General features: G+C 43.9%; 1 protein-coding gene across 1 annotated transcript in view; it reads left to right on the top strand.

Moving 5' to 3' along the window:
- Nucleotides 1-19,212, top strand: part of rttn (rotatin) — a 283,502-nt gene that overhangs the window by 239,720 nt on the left and 24,570 nt on the right. Inside the window, exons 37-38 of the mRNA XM_085993987.1 lie at nt 2,986-3,203; nt 16,188-16,293. Coding sequence (XP_085850113.1) covers nt 2,986-3,203; nt 16,188-16,293 — 324 coding nt within the window. The remainder of the gene's footprint in view (nt 1-2,985; nt 3,204-16,187; nt 16,294-19,212) is intronic.

Genomic DNA, 19,212 nt, shown 5'->3' on the forward strand with positions numbered 1-19,212 from the left:
CGTGTCGAAGACAGAGTCGTGGTTAAGGAGATCTTCGAAGTGCTCCTGCCAGCGGGCACTGACTGCCTCTCTGTCCTTGATGAGTACCTCTCCGTTCTTGGCCCGCAGTGGCGAAGGGCCTTGTGTGCTTGGGCCATAGATGGTCTTTTTTTTAATTCATTGATGGGATGTGGGCGTCGCTGGCTAGGTCTGCATTTAGTGCCCATCCCTAATTGCCCTTGAGAAGATGGTGGTGAGCCGCCGCCTTGAACCGCTGCAGTCCATATGGTGTAGGTACACCCACAATGCTGTTAGGAAGGGAGGTCCAGGATTTTGGCCCAGCGACAGTGAAGGAACGGCGATACAGATCCAAGTCAGGATGGTGTGTGGCTTGGAGGGGAACTTGTAGGTGGTGATGTTCCCATGCGTCTGCTGCCCTTGTCCTTCTAAGTGGTAGAGGTCGCGGGTTTGGAAGGTGCTGTTGAAGGAGCTTTGGCGAGTTGCTGCAGTGCATCTTGTAGATGGTACACACTGCAGCCACAGTGCGCCGGTGGTGGAGGGAGTGAATGTTGAAGGTGGTGGATGGAGTACCAATCAAGCGGGCTGCTTTATCCTGAATGGTGTCGAGCTTCTTGAGTGTTGTTGGAGCTGCACTCATCCAGACTGCGCTAAAGAATCCACGCACTCCCTATTCTTCCTACCAAAATATAATACCTCAGATTTATCTCTGTTGAACTTCGTTTGCCAATTATATGCCCATTCTGTAAGTTTATTAATGTCCTCCTGTAATTTGTTGCAGTCCTCCTCAGGATTGACTATCCTGCCCAATTTGGTGTCATCCGCAAATTTAGAAGTTGTTTTTGATTCTCAAGTCTAAATTGTTAATACAAATTGTGAACAGCAGTGGTCCCAGCACTGATCCTTGTGGAACACCACTACCTACCTTCTGCCACTGTGAATAGCTACCCTTTACTCCTACTCTCTGCTTTCTGTCCTGAAGCCAGCCAGCAATCCATTCTGCTACTTGTCCCCTGACTCCGCATTCTCTGACCTTGTTCATTAGTCTATTATGAGGTACCTTATTGAAGGCCTTTTGAAAATCCAGATAAATTACATCTACTGCATTACCATTGTCTGCTCTCTCTGTTATCGCTTCAAAAAATTCAATAAGTTTGGTCAAGCAAGACTTTCTCTTTTGAAATCCATGCTGACTATTCATTATTATATTTTTGGTTTCTAGATTTTCTTCTATTTTCTCCTTTAGTAGGGATTCCATTAGTTTTCCTACCACCGATGTTAAGCTGACTGGTCTATAATTCCCTGGACATGTTCTATTCCCCTCCTTAAATATCGGTATTCCATTAGCTATCCGCCAGTCCTCTGGCACTATACCTTTTCCTAACGAATTATTAAATATGTGTAGTAATGCCTCTGCTTAAAGCTTTCCTTATAATTAATCTCTATGGGGTGAAATTCATCACTGTAAGCACCTGTAATTTAGCATGCAACATTGAAGGAATATTTTAATATATTTTGATTTGTTTTCTCATTTAACAGTTGCCCATTGGGTACCGAGACATCTTTTCAGTTGTTAAAATTATCTGTATTTCTTTCCAATAATGCCAATGGAAATGGTTTTGTATACATTTGTAATCATTGTTGGAAGCAGAGAACAAGAACTTCTCTCCATTCATTGTGTTTTTTTACACAATAAACCTTATAAAATTTAATTTGAATTGTCACTTTTCCCATAGAATTTCCTGCCCAGGCCTGTCCTCAAGGTGTGTACTTTCACTGGGGATGGTTCCACAGGTGCTGGCAGCCCTTCGCTATGTGTACTTTTCTTCATGTGTGAACCTTGACCGTGAACATCTGCAGGCCACTCAACTGTGGAAGGCATAACAGCCAAGCCCATCCTTACTCTCTCACTCAGGGCAAGATTTTCATTGAGCCGTGGAGGCGGGATTGGAGGCGTGTGGGAGGTTAAAATCTTGAAATCAGGGGGGCATGAATCCACCCCGCCCCAGCCCGCCTCCATACCAGTTTCAAAGGAGGCGGCTACCCGACCCGCACTGGGACCCGCCTCCCCGAGGCAGGAAGGGGATTAGTGCCAATTAACTGCCTGTTAACAGGCAGTTTTTAGCCTAATCCCTATTTTCATTCTTGAAGTGTGGGATTCCCGACAGCTCCAAACCACGCCAAGTTAGCGAGGCGGGCTGAAGGGCTTGGAGGGGTTGAGCTGTCCAGTGTTCAGGTGAGTGATGGGTGCATGAGTGCAGAGGTAAGTGTGTTTGGTGTGTTTAAAGAAGTTTTACTTACCTTTACAGCCTTCCTTCAAATCTCAGGAGCCCCTCAACTCACCGGCACAGAAAGCAGAATGGCCGCGATCTGTCAAAAATTGCAGCATTCAGCTTTCTGTTCCGGAGAGATCTCTAAATCATCCTGAGAGGAAGCAATTAACTTGGAGTACAGATTGTCAGTGTTTGACAGCTTCAAACAGCTGTCAAACACTGATATTTCATCTGTCAAAAGGTCTTGACAGATGAAATATCAATCTGTGATGTCACCTGTTGCCGGGTGGCCCTTAATTGGCCTGCTGAGCCCGCTGGGCGGGCTCAACAAGGTCAATCAAGTGAAAATCGCGTGGGTTGGCTACAACTCGATGGAGGCGGGACTACAACCCCGAAAGTTGTAGTCCCGCCTCCTCAATGAAAATCCAGCCCTCGGTGTCTATAGCCAAGCACCTTCCAGCTACAGGTTGTCGTATAGTGATTAGTAGTAAAAACTCTTACTGACATTTGCCCTAAATATCCCGGAAGCACTGAGTCCATTTGTAGCTCCCCAACTGTCGCCTGACTAAAACCTGCTAACTTGGCACGGATTCAGAATTGAACCCAAGTCCTTTTGGTCTGTATGGTATAACAGTACACTGAGCTTTGATGTTGCTATTGTAGCGTTGAAAGAGTTAAGTTTGTGTTGTTTAATGAATATTTGTTTGTCTTTTAGATATGATTTCCTTGTGCATTCAACTGTCTACCACCAGACCCTGTTTGTATACAGTATCTTTGCAATTCATTTCTCTCCTCCTGACTGAAGAGGGAAAGAGGCAGCTCCAAATTGGAGCAGAAAGCCACTCAGTCCAGTGTGTGACCCTTACTGAGCTTTTAGATGGAAATGAAGGGGCTGAATCATCGGGCAGTCAGCTCTGCGAGAGCATATTACAGGTACTCTGAAAGAATTCCAATGCAAATTAATTGTTATTTTGAATGTATGCAGAATCTAAATTAGACAGTATAACTAAAATATTTGTAATCAAGCTGCTTGACTTTAGTTGCAGAACTGCCATTATTACAGGATACCATTACAGAGCTGTTTAAACCTCAGCATCAAAAAGTCCAGGAGAATCATACATTAAACATTATTATTAACCTTATTGGTATTTCGATCACTACACCTCTGGACAAACACCATCAAATTGTCAGGTTTAGGAAAAGGAAGACACACTCCTAATCTCCAATACTTCAGATTGGCCACTGATTTGGCACCATATTGTCCCTCTCACAGGACAGCATTTGAGTACAGTGGATAATATAGTCATCAGCTCAGTGAGTTCGAAGCACATATTGAACAGATATTTAACATTAGCACTGACTCAACTACTCTTCCTTATTGGAGTTATGCAGGATTGCATCTGCCTGCAATTTGAACCAGTAAATGGCTCCAAAGACTTTTCCCAGGAACAGAACAACAACTTGCATTTATATAACGCACTTAACGTAGTAAAACGTCCCAAGGCACTTCACAGGAGCGTTATCAAATCAAAATTTGACACCAAGCCACATAAGGAGATATTAGGGTAGATAACCAAAAGCTTGGTCAAAGAGGTAGGTTTTAAGGAGCGTCTTAAGGGAAGATAGAGAGGCGGAGAGGTTTAGGGAGGGAATTTCAGAGTTTAGGACCTAAGCAGCTGAAGGCACGGCCGCCAATGGTGGAGCGATTAAAATCGGGGATGCTCAAGAGGCCAGAATTGGTGGAGCGCTGAGATCTCTGGGGATTGTGGGGCTGGAGGGGATTACAGAGATAAGGCGGGGCGAGGCCACGGAGGGATTTGAGAACAAGGATGAGAATTTTAAAATTGAGGCGTTGCTTAACTGGGAGCCAATGTTAGGACACGGGCAGCAGTGTTTTGGATGACCTCAAGTTTATGGAGGGTGGAAGATGCGAGGCTGGCTACGAGTGCGTTGGAATAGTCAAGTCTATAGGTAACAAAGCCATGGATGAGGGTTTCAGCAGCAGATAAGCTGAGGCAAGGGCAGTGACGGGCGATGTTACGGAGGTGGAAATGGGCGGTCTTAATGATGGCGTGGATATGAAGTAGGAAGCTCATCTCGTGGTCAAATAGAACAAGGTTGCGAACAGTCTGGTTCAGGTTCAGACAGTTGCCAGGGAGAGAAGGATGGAGTTGGTGGCAAGGGAACGGAGTTTGTGGCGTGGACCAAAGTCAATGGCTTCAGTCTTCCCAATATTTAATTGGAGAAATTTCTGCTCATCCAGATGTCGGACAAGCAGTCTGACAGTTTAGAGACTGTGGAGGGGTCGGAAAAGGTGGAGGTGAAGAATGGCCGGGTGTCGTCAGCGTACATGTGCAAATTGATGCTGTATCGTTGGATGATGTCACTGAGAGGCAGCATGTAGATGAGAAATAAGAAGGGACCATGATAGATCCTTGGGGGACACCAGAGGTAACGGTGCGGCAACGGGAAGAGAAACCATTGCAGGTGCTTCTCTGGCTACAATTGGATAGATAAGAATGGAACCAGGCAAGTGCAGTCCCACCCAGCTAGACGATGGTGGAGAGGCGTTGGGGGAGAATGGTGCGGTCAATCGTGTCAAAGGCTGCATACAGGTCAAGAAGGATGAGGAGAGGGGGACAGTACCTGAGGGGGAGAGAACCGTTAACAATATCAGCTACCATGGGAGCCAAGAAGGGAAATTGGGTGGTCAGCAGTTTAGTGGGAATAGGGTCGAGAGAGCAGGAGATTGGTCTATTGACAAGATGAGCTTTGAGAGGACATGAAGGTAGATAAGAGAGAAATATGCAAATTCAGGGTTAGGGAAGGGGGGAAACTAAGAGGAAGTTTGGCATGGAGAAGGGAGAGAGGTAGCAGAGGCAGCTGAACGGATGTTCTCGATCTTTGTAACAAAAAAGTCCATATGCTCCTTACATTTATTGATGGAGGTGAGAGAGGAGGAGGATAGGGAGTGTGGTTTGAGAAGATTGTTTGTGGTGAAGAGGAGCCAGGTGTTATCTTTGCCTTCCTGGATGATCTTAGAATAGTGGGCAGTTTTAGCAATGGAGAGCAGGACCTGATAATGCTTTGTGATCTAGCCATACCTGGTGATGGATGGTTAAACAGTTGTCCGCCAAAGACGTTCAAGTCTGCGTCCCTTGGACTTAAGGGAGCAGAGATGAGGGGTATACCAGGGGAAACAACTAGGATGAGAGAGTGCAATGGTTTTAATGGGGACAAGGGCATCAGAGGTGGTGGAGAGGGTGTGATTTAGCAAATCTGTAGCTGCAGAAATGTCATGAAGAATTACATAGTATTACAATGGATATACAGCACAGAAACGGGCCATTCGGCCTAACCAGTCTATGCCGGTGTTTATGCTCCACTCGAGCCTCCTCCCGTCTTTCCTCATCTAACCTTATCAGCATAACCCTCTATTCCCTTTTCCCTCATTTGCTTATCTAACCGCCCCTTAAATGCATCTATACTATTCACTTCAACCATTCCCTGTGGTAGTGAGTTCCACATTCTCACCACTCTCTGGGTAAAGAAGTTTCTGTTGAATTCCCTATTTGATTTTTTGGTGACTATCTTATATTGATGGCCTCTAGTTATGCTAATCTCCACAAGTGGAAACATTCTCTCTGTATCCACTCTATGAAAACCTTTCATGATTTTAAAGACCTCTATTAGGTCACCCCTCAGCCTTCTCTTTTCAAGAGAAAAGAGACCCAGCCTGTTCATCCTTTCCTGATAAGTGTACCCTCGCATTTCTGGTATCATCCTTGTAAATCTTCTCCGCACCCTCTCCAGTATCTCTATATCCTTTTTATAATATGCCGACCAGAATTGCACACACTATTCCAAATGTGGTCTAACCAAGGTTCGATACAAGTTTACCATAACTTCACTACTTTTCAATTCAATCCCTCTAGAAATAAACCCTGGTGCTTGGTTTGCTTTTTTTATGGCCTTGTTGACCTGTGTCGATACTTTGTGATTTGTGTATTTGTACTCCTGGATCCCTTTGTTCCTCTACCCCATTTAGATTCTTCTTTTTCAAGTAATATGTGACCTCCCTATTTTTCTTACCAAAATGTAATGCCTCACATTTATCTGTGTTGAATTTCATTTGCCAAATATTTGTCCATTCTGCAAGTTTATTAATGTCTTGTAATTTGTTGCAGTCCTCCTCAGCATTGGCTATCCACCCCAATTTGGTGTCATCCGCAAATTTAGAAATTGTAGGCCAAAGGCTAGATAGTTGGGAATTTAAAGTGCAGTGGTAAGGGACTTGAGGGAGAGTTTTTTCCAGGGGCGGACACAGAAAGAAGTGAGGTTGAGAGGGGGAAGGGAAATCTGGGTAGAGAGCGAGATAAGGGGAAATGATCAGAGATTGCCTTATCAGCGATAGTTACGGTGAGAGTAGCGAGGCCATGTGAGATGACAAGATTGAGAGGGTGGCCATGTATATGAGTAGGAGAGTTTATATGGAGGGAGAGATTAAGGGAGGAAAGGAGGAGAGTGAACTCAGAGGAGAGAGAACACAAAGAGTTGAGGTGGAGGTTGAAATCACTGAGGATGACAAGTCGCTCGGGCAGAGGGAGGAAAGCAGAGAAGATATCTGTGAGAAACTTGGTGTGATACTTGGGTGGGCGATACACAACCAAGGATTTTAAGAGAGACATGAGGGGTGGAACAAGGTGAGACGCTCAAAGGAGGAGAAGTTGCTAGAGGAGTAAGGAGACAGACCAAGGTGTGATTTAAATATAAGGGCTAAACACTGCGGTGGTTTGAGCAGGACAAATGGTGGATAGTATAGCCAGGCGGGGAAGCTTCATTAAGGGGACAAGTGTCATCACCCCCTCAACCATGTCTCCGTCAAGGCCATAATGCCAATGCAATCGTCCACAATAAGCTCATGCATGGCAAGGCCCTTATTCACAAGTGAACATACATTTTGAAGGGAAATGCGGAGAAGGGTGATGATAGCTGATTTACTGGCAGAGTCCAAAGGGTCAGAGCTTGGATGGACCTGAGGAGGTTGACAAGATTAGCAGGCGCGCCGGGCAGAGAGAAAATAGATGGGGGCAATTAGGGTTGCTACTCGTTAGGAGGCAACGACAAGTGCCTCGGTGGGCCTTTCGGAGGATGCCAAGGGAGAGACAGAGTGAAGCTGTAGGATTATTTAACGGAATCAAAACTGGGACGGCGATAGGAGAGTAGGAAAGACGATGAATACGGAAGAATTGGGGTTTGTGAGGGTGGAGAAAAGAAAGGAGGCATGATGTCAGGATGGGTAAAGAGAAAAAAAGGTAAAGGGAGAGAAAAGAGGAAATGGAAATGATGGGCCCGGGTCTGGAGCGGCAGCCAGAATTCGCATGCGAATGGACAGTGGGAAACAAAGTTACATAGATGTGGTTACATGCTAATTCGCGAGCACAAGGAGTAGAGAGGAGACAGCACGTTAGAAAAACTAAATTTAAAGTCAGAGGTCTGATAAAGTTGATAATTGGGTGAATCTGCAACAAATTGATGTTCAGGTGAGTGAGACCAGGGGCTATTTGACGAGCAGAGCATTGAGGTGTGAATTTCTATTCATTTAAATGTTTCCTGTGGCAATATTAGAACCATTTAGAACCCCAATTTTTCCACATAGAGATCAGTCAGTCTCTTGTGCCTGTGGATGGATTTTCCAAAAATCACTGATAAAACTAAAAGTCGCAGTAATGAACATCCATTTTTCCAACTGTCAAACTGAGAATCAGAATCGTTATAGTGAAACAAGATTGATAGGTCCCTAACTAATTTTAAATTAATTTAAAGATCAGACGTTGAATGAATGAAAATGAAAAGAACCAGGTCAGCATGAATAATTGAAAACCTGTTCTTTGGGAACAAAGTTTCCTGTTCCCTCCTTTTCTCTGCTCTCTTAAAATTCTCCAAAGGGTTAGAATGGTGCGTGTGACACTGATGTTCATCGTTCATTTTGGATATGAAAACTCTTGCTTTTCCAACATTTCATTGTGAAACAATGAGCCGGATTTTGATGTCGAAATAACGATGAGGCTAACATCAGTCACCGTTATTCACGTGGAAATCGGACAGCAACTTCCGCCGATCGCACACGTGCAGTTAAACGCAAAATCCGGAAGTTGCTGTCAGAGATGCCCTGCTCTTCCAAAAGCTGCGCAATAACAGTATCTCGCCGAGGGGCTCGCCACTCAAATACATTGAATGGTGTGAGGTTGCTGTCCTAACTCGGAGATAGGAACTAAACTCATCAGAGAAAGTTAGGGCTTGTCCATTCCAGTGTAAGCACCCTTTTAATGGCATAGTAAGTCTTAATTATTTCCAAACAACCTCTCTGGCACTAACAATTAACTTTTAACAAGTGTGGAGTCTCATTCCTTCAGATTTTAATTATTGTGGGAGATTTTTAAAAAAATGTTTTACTTTTTTCCTTTGTCTCTTTTATCTCTTAATCCAATCTTTCTTTCCCTCTCTTTATCTTGCTTTCTGTACCTGATTTGACATTGAATTCAAGATTCCAACTGACACTTCCTGGTTCTGACTCTGCTGCTCATTAAATATTCTTCAGTCTGATTGGTTAAGGAGACACACAGTTGCTTGCCCGGTTCACACAGGTCCCAGATGCCCTGTAGAGGGGGTTGCGCTTTTTGGCTCTCTAATTTACAGTACGTTCCAGTGCAAAATCCCATAGATAGTCTGTGGGCGAGTGCAAGTGTCGTGAATGGCTTGTGCCGTTCTGATGGGCCTTCAATAACCACAAAACTAGAAGTTATAGACTTAAACAAGTTGGCTTTTAATCACTAAGATCAGAGCTAACATCTCAACACGCCGACTGGTTCACAGGAATGAGTCATACAGATCCTGGGATCTTTATGTAAGAGAAGTCAGGGGCGGAGCCAAGAGCCAAGACCTGGAACCTCCCAGGTTAGTCGGGAAAGAGGAAGTGAAACTATACACAGTGGGGGCGGGTAATATACATGAGTGCAAAACGAATACAGGATCAAGACAAACAGATTTCATTACACGTTCATACACCGCTGACTGCAAAATCCGGCCCAGTATCAAGTTAAATATATGATAGTCACTAATAAATCCAATAGGGAATTCAAGAGAAACTTCTTTACCCAGAGAGTGGATAGAATGTGGAACTTGCTACTACAGGGAGTAGTTGAGGCGAATAGCATAGATGCTTTTAAGGGGAAGCTAGATAAGTACATGAGGGAGAAAGGAATAAAAGGATATACTGATGGGGTCAGATGAAGAAGGGTTTGGAGGAGGCTCATTTGGAGCATAAGCCGAATGGCCTGTTTCTGTGCTATAAATACTTAATTACTTTGTAATCACCATCTCTCACAAGGGAGCCTTATCTCAAATCCTTCATGCAGACTTAGCAGGCTTGTCGTTTATCTCTTGCTCGAGAGCTCGTACCTCCTGTGGTGGAAACCTTAGTGGCTTCCAGAAAATCTTCCACAAATAGTTACTTGCACTAACTGGAAGAACTCCATTGGTTGGCTGTTCCACAGTCACCAGCAGTACTCCCAAGACCTCTAAGTGTGTGAGCATAGACAATGAATGTTCACAGGCCTTTCTATCATGGGGTGCATCGCAGCCAATTGTGCACCAGTATTCCTAGTCAGATCCTGTCCTAACTTGGAATTAAAATTTCTCAATGCTCTATTTTTAACAAGCTAGCAGATCTCCCAAGACACTGCTTACAGGTAGTCTGGGATCCCAAACACAGTTGTGATCATTAGCTGCTAATGTGAACCGTCCCTTTAAGGCCACTGCTGTAGTACAGCCTTGGCGAAGTAGGCTAAACAGGGAAATACAATTCATTGTAGGTACTTTTATACTCTGGGTCAAGCACAGAGGACGTTTGTAACTGCTTGTATAATTCTTGCTTCACCTGAGCAGAACCTGTATTGAAATGACTGGCACTTTCTGCTTAAGATTGTTTTGCATCTGTAACAAAGTAAGCCGTTTGGAGTGTGTTTCTGTAGTGTGGCAAACGCTTGTGTATGTGTGTTTAGTTGTATCTGGTACGTGTTTTTGTCTATCACACTTTGGTGTAAAACAGCAGCAAATCATCACTGCAAAAGTAGGAAACATTACTAATCAAGTAGAAAGGAAAGCCACCAATGAAAATTGAAAATGGGCAGTCAGCAACAGATACCAATTTAAAAACAGGTGAACCAATTGAATCGCTACAAATATTTTTCAAAATCCTTTCAGCCACCATCTTGGATTCTGCACTCAACTGAGCATTTACTCCTTGAAATAATGCTTATAACATAGACATTAAAAATTACAAAGCGTACTGTTAGAAATGCCTTTAATATTTTCTGTCCGAGGCCTAGATGCATTTTTGTAAGCTGTGGAAACTAAGAGTAGTAGGCTATAGCTCCCAGCATGCACTCTCTGCCTACAACTGTCGAGTTTTTTAAAATGATATAAACAGAAGATGCTGGAAACACTCAGAAGGTCAGGCAGCATCTGTGGAGAGAGAAACAGAATCAATGGGGTAGATTTTCCCGAACCTGTCGGGAAGAAGGCGGGACTTCAACTTTCTGGTTTTTGACCCGCCTACATCGACGTCCGGCCAATCCGCGCAATTTTCCCTTGATTGACCTTGTTAAGCTCGCCCAGCGGGCTCAGCAGGCCAATTAAGGGCCACCTGGCAACAGGTGACGTCACAGACTGCAATTTCATCTGTCAAGATTTCGTGACAGATGAAATATCAGTGCTTCACAGCTGTTTGAAGCTGTGAAACGCTGACAGTTTGAGTTCTAACATGAGTCCTTCTGCACAGACTCAGATAGAACTCTCAGCAGCACTCAAAGCTGAAGGCTGTCACTTTTCACAGATCGCAGCCGCTCAGCTTTAAGTTCCGGCTGAGTGATGGGCTCCCAATGGCTACAGGAAGAAAGGCTGTTAAGGTAAGTACAGGTAAGTAAAAGTTCTTTACACACTTTAGACACACCAAACACACTTACCTTTGCACTCATGCACCCATCACTCACCTGAACACCGACATCGCGACCCCTCCAACTCCTTCAACCCGACGGCCCACCTGCTCAACCTGGCGTGGTTTGGAGCCGTCGGGAATCCCACACAAAACCCCTCAAAATAGGGATTAGGCTAAAAACTGCCTGTTAACTACCTGTTAACAGGCAGTTAATTGGCACTAATCCCTTCCCGCCTCGGGTAGGCGGGTCCCAGTGCGGGGCAGGTACCCGCCGCCCCTGAAAGTTGCGTGGGGCGGGATGGTGTCGGGACCCCCAAATTCGGGATTTCTCCCCCCCCCCCCACACGCCTGAAACCCCGCCCAATGGCTCGGGGAAAATCGGGGCCAATGTTTCAGGTTGGTGACCTATCATCATAACTGGAAAATGTCTGGTAAAAGTGGAGGTTTTTTTATGATTGACGGTAAGAATGAACATTTATAGAGTGTGCGAGTGTTTGGTGTCTAAGTCCCATTCTATGTATCAATGGAAAATTATTGCGAATGAGAGCCCCATGGGAAACCTTTTGTAAAAAAAAATCAAAAACAAGTTGAAGCAAAAACTTTGAGGTACCTTTTAAAAACAAAGGTTTTATATACTGTACGTTAGCTAGTCTTCTGTAACTAGTCAGAAGCTACAGTAAAAGATTCGTGCACTGATACAGCTGAGGAGAAAACCGGTGAATGAGGAAAAAACAGAACTTTATATTTTATATTATTCCAAGTAGTTTTATACTGAGAAGTCAATTGTTCATATACACAGTAGCAAGTTCTGGAAGGACTGTACCATTGTTCCAGTTTGTACAAAAGTTCTGACTAAAAGTCCCAATTTAAAATGTATATTTCAATACAGGAAACTTTGTGCTATCCGGCACCGACGGGACCGAGCTGTTGCCGACCCATCAAAACTGCCGGACACACCAGCGCTAATGTTGAAACATACAGAGATTTTGAGCTCCGTATCTGGCAACAAACCCTGTTGCTTAGCAAATGCTTCTAAACAGTCGGCTGTACCTTGCAAGAGTCTCTGTAGCTTAGCAACAGCTTCAGCGAGACCTTGCAGAGCCTGACTGGTGAAAAAAAAGCAACAAAAAGAAAAAAAACCTAATGAAACGGCTCCTGATTTTTGCCGGTGGCTCGAGCATTCCGGACAGTTAACCTCCGGATAAACCAAAGTTTCCTGTAGAATGTGTTGGTAATACTTAAGTACTGTTGCAGAGATATTTGGTAAAGAAGGAAATATTTAAATGCATTTCATCTTTCCTTAAGTTTTATGTATATTTTGTGTTCACTGCAAAACTCACCCCCTAAACAAATGGGTAGAAAATGGCTGTTCCTCCTATTACACTCAAAAATTGATCCATTTTATTTATATATCTATATACCCGCCTGTCTGCCTGCTTCTCTACCAACCTACGCACCTACATACCTGCCATGGGTAAGAAACCAATCAATAAATACTTACTTCATTGTCTTTGGACATTCTTTCACTGGAGATATGTAAACCCTTCCCCATACCCAGCAACCCTTTGCAAAAGCATAACATCTTCCTCGCCATGAGCAGTGCCACAGGAGATCCATTTAAAGTTCATACATGCATACTTCCTGTCCGTCATATTTCCTTAGTTGCATGTCAACTGTCATACAGGAATCTTTCTGATATCCGGCACTGACGGGACCGAGCTGGTGCCGTACCATCAAAAGTGCCGGACATACCAGCGTTAATGTTGAAACATACGGAACTGAAAAGCTCCATGTGAATCAACAAACCCTGTTGCTTAGCAACAGCTTCAAAACAGTCGGCTGCAGCTGCAAGCGTCTCTAGCTGAAGCTGTTGCTTTCGCTACAGAATTTGCAGTGCCTGACTGGGGGAAAAAAAAGCAACGAGAACTAAAAAAAACTTAGAGAAAACGGCTCCTGATTTTTGCCATTAGATCGAGTATTCCAGACATATAACCTCTGGATAAACCAAAGTTTCCTGTACTTGTAATGTGCAATATCTATGTCATGCTTTCACCAGATTGCCTTAAATTTTGTATTATTAAATCTTTAACCAATCGCAGTCAAAGAGGTAGTGTTATGAAATAAACATGAGAAAAGCAGGTAGTTAAACTGTCAATGAAAAAATACTTGGGACTTCTGAAAGCAATCAATCCTCAGTGGTTATCCAGGAGACTCTTATCAATAAATGAAAGAAGAAGCAGAACCAACCAAATCACTCAAGCTACCTCTTGTCCCTCCTCATCCTTCTCGACCTGTCTGCAGCCTTTGACACGGTTGTCCACTCCATCCTCCTCCAACGCCTCTCCACCATCGTTCAGCTGGGTGGGACTGCACTCACCTGGTTCCATTCTTATCAATCCAGTCGTAACCATAGAATCACCTGCAGTGGCTTCTCTTCCCGCTCCTGCACCGTTACTTCTAGTGTCCCCCAAGGATCTATCCTTTCTCCCCCCCCCCCCCCCCCCTATTTCTCATCTACATGTTGCCTCTTGGCGACATAATCCGAAAACACAGCGCCAGTTTCCACATGTACACGGACGACACCCAGCTCTACCTCACCACCACCTCTCAACCCCTCCACTGTCGCTAAATTGTCAGACTGCTTGTTTGACATCCAGTACTGGATGAGCAGAAATTTCCTCCAACCAAATATTGGGAAGACCGAAGCCATTGTCTTCTGTCCTCGCCACCAACTCCGTTCCTTAGCCACTGACTCCATCCCTCTCACTGGCAAACTGGCTGAGGCTGAACCAGACTGTTCGTAACCTTGGTGTCGTATTTGACCCCGAGATGAGCTTCTGACCACATATCCGCGCCATCACTAAGATCGCCTATTTCCACCTCTGTAACATCGCCCAACTCCACCGCTACCTCAGCTCATCTGCTGCTGAAAGGCCCATCCATGCCTTTTTTACCTCTAGACTTGACTATTCCAATGCACTCATGGCCAGCCTCCCATCTTCCACCCTCCGCAAACTTGAGTTCATCCAAAACTCTGCTGCCCATGTCCTAAATCGCACCAAGTCCCGTTCACCTCGATTTTTAAAATTCTCATCCTTGTTTTCAAATCCCTCCCTGGCCTCGCCCCTCCCTATCTCTGTAACCTCCTCCAGCCCTACAACCCTCTGAGATACCTGCGCTCCTCCAATTCTGACCTCTTGTACATCCCCGATTTTAATCGTTCTACAATTGGCAGCCATGCCTTCAGCTACCAAGGCCGTAAGCTCTGGAATTCCCTCCCTAAACCTCTCTGCCTCTCTTTCCTGCTGTAAGACGTTCCTTAAAATCTACCTCTTTGACCAAGCTTTTGGTCATCTGCCCTAATATCGCCTTGTGTGGCTCAGTGTCAAATTTTGTTTGATAATGCTCTTGTGAAGTGCCTTGGGATGTTTTACTATGGTAAAGGTGCTATATAAATACAAGTTGTTGTTGTTTAAAATCTTTGCATACTGATTTATTTTATTCTTCCGTCAGCCACCCAGCTACACACGCAAATAATAGAATTTATGACATAGCAAACCGGTTAAAATGTTAAGAATTTGCCAAAAAAAATCAGTCTAATTATTCATACATTTGACAGGAACTGGACAGTTCTATCTATTAAGTTTTTCCCTCCAAGGCCTAGTCTCTGTTTGGAACCTTGGGAGTAATGTTTCACTTCGACACAAATGCCTATTACCCAGGACAACTGAGTCCTTCCCAGCCCAGAACTACTGCGCCAATGAAACTGGTCCACCCACGTCTGAGCTGTTCCTGGCTAAAATCACTTTTTAAGCTTTATATCTACTTTATACTGTATTTACCAACTTTGAGATTAAAGCTCAATACTGCAACCTCCCTGATATTTCACTATCTACCATTTACCCTTTGATCCATTGGGGGAGCCTGAGCATTCTATTTATTTATTTAATAGTTTACCCTGCTTTCTGTTTTTTAAATGTAAGTGTGTCGGTTTCCTTCCGTCCCATTTAGCAACTGAGACACTACTGACGACCTTTTTTTCGGAATCCTTACATCACTGTATAGCCAGCCACAGAAGGTGTGCAACAAAGCTCTTCCCTCTGGGGAAAGTCCCTAAAGCCACACTTGGCCACCCCCCAGATAGCCCCACAACCTCTGCTGGGTGATACACCGCAGGGAAGACTAAATCTTTCTGACATCACACTAAGAATTTCCCTGGTGTGCATTGCTTAGACAAACTCCAATCCTTTTATTCAGACGTACTTCTGTTCATCGAGGTTTCTCAAATGTGTAAACTGATTAAGGGACTGAGGAAAAATTGGCACTGAATTAGTGCTGTGGAAGACATGATAATATTATAGGGAATGTTACTATGAATTAAAAATGTGTATCCCTGCTTGTTCTAGGGACATGCGGGTGAAAAATAAAATCTCTGCTAAAACATAGCAAATATTCAACAAAGACTGATGGAATAAAAACCCAACTAGATAACAAGTCACTGATGCCAGTAATGAGAAGTGGGCAGCATCTGCTTTTTTTGTTTAGGTGCTGTTATTATAATAGTTAAACCAATTGCCTTGCAAATATTAATACCGAGAAAAGCAATTAAAAAAAATATTTGCTCTGGGCTAATTACTTGCCATTTATTCTCTTTGCCCTTGCAATACGGATTTATTTTAAATTGTGTTAATAGGTTTCATTGTATTATTTGACAACTACTCAAATACTTAAGAGTAACAAAAGGAGACTTGAGGGGGATCTGTGTTTTGAGATTGACATAGAATATGGAACTACTTGAAACCAAAATTGAATAAGAGAAAAAAAATTGAAATTTTTACTTCAGTATTACGATAAATAAAATGTATTTTTCAGTTAGCTGTGGTTGATTTAGATGTGGCTTTACCTTGTTTTTTCTGTAGAGCTATGAGGGTAAATCGTCTGAAGATACTCAGAGGAAAGTTGCAGCGGGTGCTCTCACAGCATTGCTTCCTGTAAGCATTTGTGCACAGAAGCATGCTTTGCAGGGTAAGTCATCATAAAAATATTACAGTGCACTTGCAGAATTAATCTTGGCTGACTTTTAGTTGGATTATTTCAACATGCGGGTATCAAAAAAATTTATCAAGAGTTGTATGAACCAAAAAGTAGGCTCTGTTCAAATCTACCTTAACAATATCTGATCTATAATCATCCTCTCCAATGATTATTAAAGGTCACAAGTGAAATGAATTGTAGCATTCTCCATCTGTTCTCCAGTGGCCGTGAGTTTGTAGTTCATATGTGTCAGTAATAAGGCCATGACAGTTTGGATGCAAGGAGAATGAAAATGTATTCAGACTGTGTGAGTGCTGATCTTTCTGGTTCAGGTTTTGGTCACCTGCATTCATTATTCTTAATCCATGGTTACTATCGTTTACAAATAGGTGGAGGGAAAGAAAATAAATATCTTCATTCCTTATCCTTCACAAACTTCAGGAATATAACCTAGCTTTGATAGGATCTAGGGAAACAACATGCTCATGCCATGCTATTGTTGATACAGTATCGCATGCGTCATGTCATAAATGGCGGCAGGATCTGCGGCATTGCACGAATTGATTTTTCCTGAAGGTTCTTTGTTTCTCGTATTGTACCTCTCGGCTGCAAAGGTTTGGGGAACACTGACAAAATATCACAGTTGGAGGGGAGGTCAAATATTGCATCTGAACTTGAGGTCATTCCAGTTGAGGACCTGATTATTCAAAGCTGTTAGTCAGGGTGGTCTTTGTCACTAATATTGAGACCATCCATTCAGCTGCCTCTGCCGCACCTCCCCTTCCCCCTTGCCCACCAAGTCAAACTCTCCTCCCCTGGACCTGATCCCACATCTTTCTCCAGTTTCTCTCCAATGTCCCCTCATGCCTCCTCTGAGCTCACCTTGTCCATGACACCCCACCTCCTGCTTTCTTAAACCCATTCTCACTAAGCTGCTGACCATCCAACTTCCCTTCCTGGCCCACATGCTAGCTGACTTTGCAAACGGTTCCCTCTCCTCAAATACTGTCTCCCTCCATTTCAAAACAGCCATCATCAGCCACCTCCTCAAATAAACCCACCCTTGATTTTTCTGTCCTTACAAACTACTGCCCCATCTCCAACGTCCATTTCTTCTTCACAGTCCTTAAACATGTTGTCGCCTCCCAAATCCAAGTCCATCTTTCATGCAACTCTATGTTGGGATCTCTCCAATCAGGTTTCCACCCCTGTCACAGCACTGAAAAAGCCCTAATGGGTCACAAATTAAATCCTTTATGACTTGGATCGTGGAGCACTGTCCCACCTTGTCCTTTTCAGTGTCAGCTGTGGCTCAGTGGGTAGCACACTCGCCTCTGAGTCTTGAACCCATAAATCTAGGCTGACACTCCAGTGCAGTGCTGAGGGAGTGCTGCACTGTCAGAGGTGCTGTCTTTCGGATGAGACATTAAATCGAGGCCCCGTCTGCTCTCTCGGGTGGACATAAAAGATCCCATGGCACTATTTCGAAGAACAGCAGGGGAGTTCTCCCCAGTGTCCGGGCCAATATTTATCCCTGAATCAACATAACAAAAACATATTATCTGGTCATTATCACATTGCTGTTTGTGGGAGCTTGCTGTGCGCAAATTGGCTGCCGCGTATCCCATATTACAACTGTGACTACACTCCAAAAGTACTTCATTGGCTGTAAAGTGCTGTAAGAGGTGGTGTGTGTGGTCAGCTTTGCCTCTGACTCCTTGAGCGGTTCGAATCGCTCCCACTCCCTTGGTTCTAGACTTTAGACATTTGGGGGTTGTAATGAAATTGCAACAGACAACTGAGTTGGTTAAAAGAACTTGGATTTTTATTTGAGATAGGAAAATATACACAACACAGTATTCTTATTACTCTAAAAGGGGGGAACACTTTGGAATATGCAAGGGAGAATGACAATAGACAAAATACTTCACCCCTCCTAATCCCACTACACTAACTAGGTTGGATTCCAGAGGACCAGGGAAATGCTCACCAAACGACTTTCTTGACAGTTGTAGAGGTTTGCGATTTCGGGGTTCTCTTTAGACGGTTGGGGCCTGCCGTACCTCGGACGTGGTGGAAGACTTCACCTGCGTTGGGTTTTCAGTCTTCGTGTGTCCGCTGATGCGGTCGGGTGCGTATTTGGATTTATCTGGTAAGTACCCAATTTCCTTTGGTTAGGTATAGGGTTTAGAGTCTTTTGCATTAAATCTTACCCAGGGGTAAGTCAGGCTAGCTTGTAGAGTGGAAACAAACTTGCGAATCTTCAGTTTCTTCCAGGTTGGTTTCTTGTTGGTCGCAGTGGCCCAATATTGCCTAGTTGTTGGTAATATTGTTGGTTGTTTGTTTCTTGGGGCCCTTGGTTGCCGCGATTCCTTTCCATTCTCCTTCTGGTGTCCTTCCGTCGATTGATTGTCCCGAGGCTGATGTCTTTCGAATGAGCTGTGCCTCTTTCTGTGTCTGTCCGAAATGTACTGCTTTCTGTGTAAAAGCAGGCCTCAATTATACTGTTTTGAGGCCTTGCTTATCTGCCCGCCCAATCTTCACTGGCTCATTGTTAATTTTGGTAGGCTCGTTAACTTTAATAGTTTTAAATTCTTTATCGAGTTTCGGGCTGGTCCCATCTATCTTTAATTGACTTTTAACTAGTTTCGGGATTGCTTCGAAATCGGTTTATGTGAAGTATTTTTTGGATGTCTCTCTGAGTAGTTTAAACTGTTGTTCGATTGTCCTCGACTGCTGGGGTCAGGGTCCCTTTTGTTGATCAGTGGCATGTACTGTATTATTCATGTTCTTGATGGCTCTGTAGTTTTTGGCAGGAACTGTCCTTCCGTAGGCCTATTGTCTTTATGTGGAATGACTGAGACGGTCCAGAACATTCCCAGACAATCTGGCCTTTGCCAATACTCAAAC

The sequence above is a fragment of the Somniosus microcephalus genome, chromosome 7 (assembly GCF_052327205.1).
Source record: "Somniosus microcephalus isolate GS21.2 chromosome 7, FLI_Smic_1.0, whole genome shotgun sequence".
In the NCBI taxonomy this organism is placed as follows: Eukaryota; Metazoa; Chordata; class Chondrichthyes; order Squaliformes; family Somniosidae; genus Somniosus; species Somniosus microcephalus.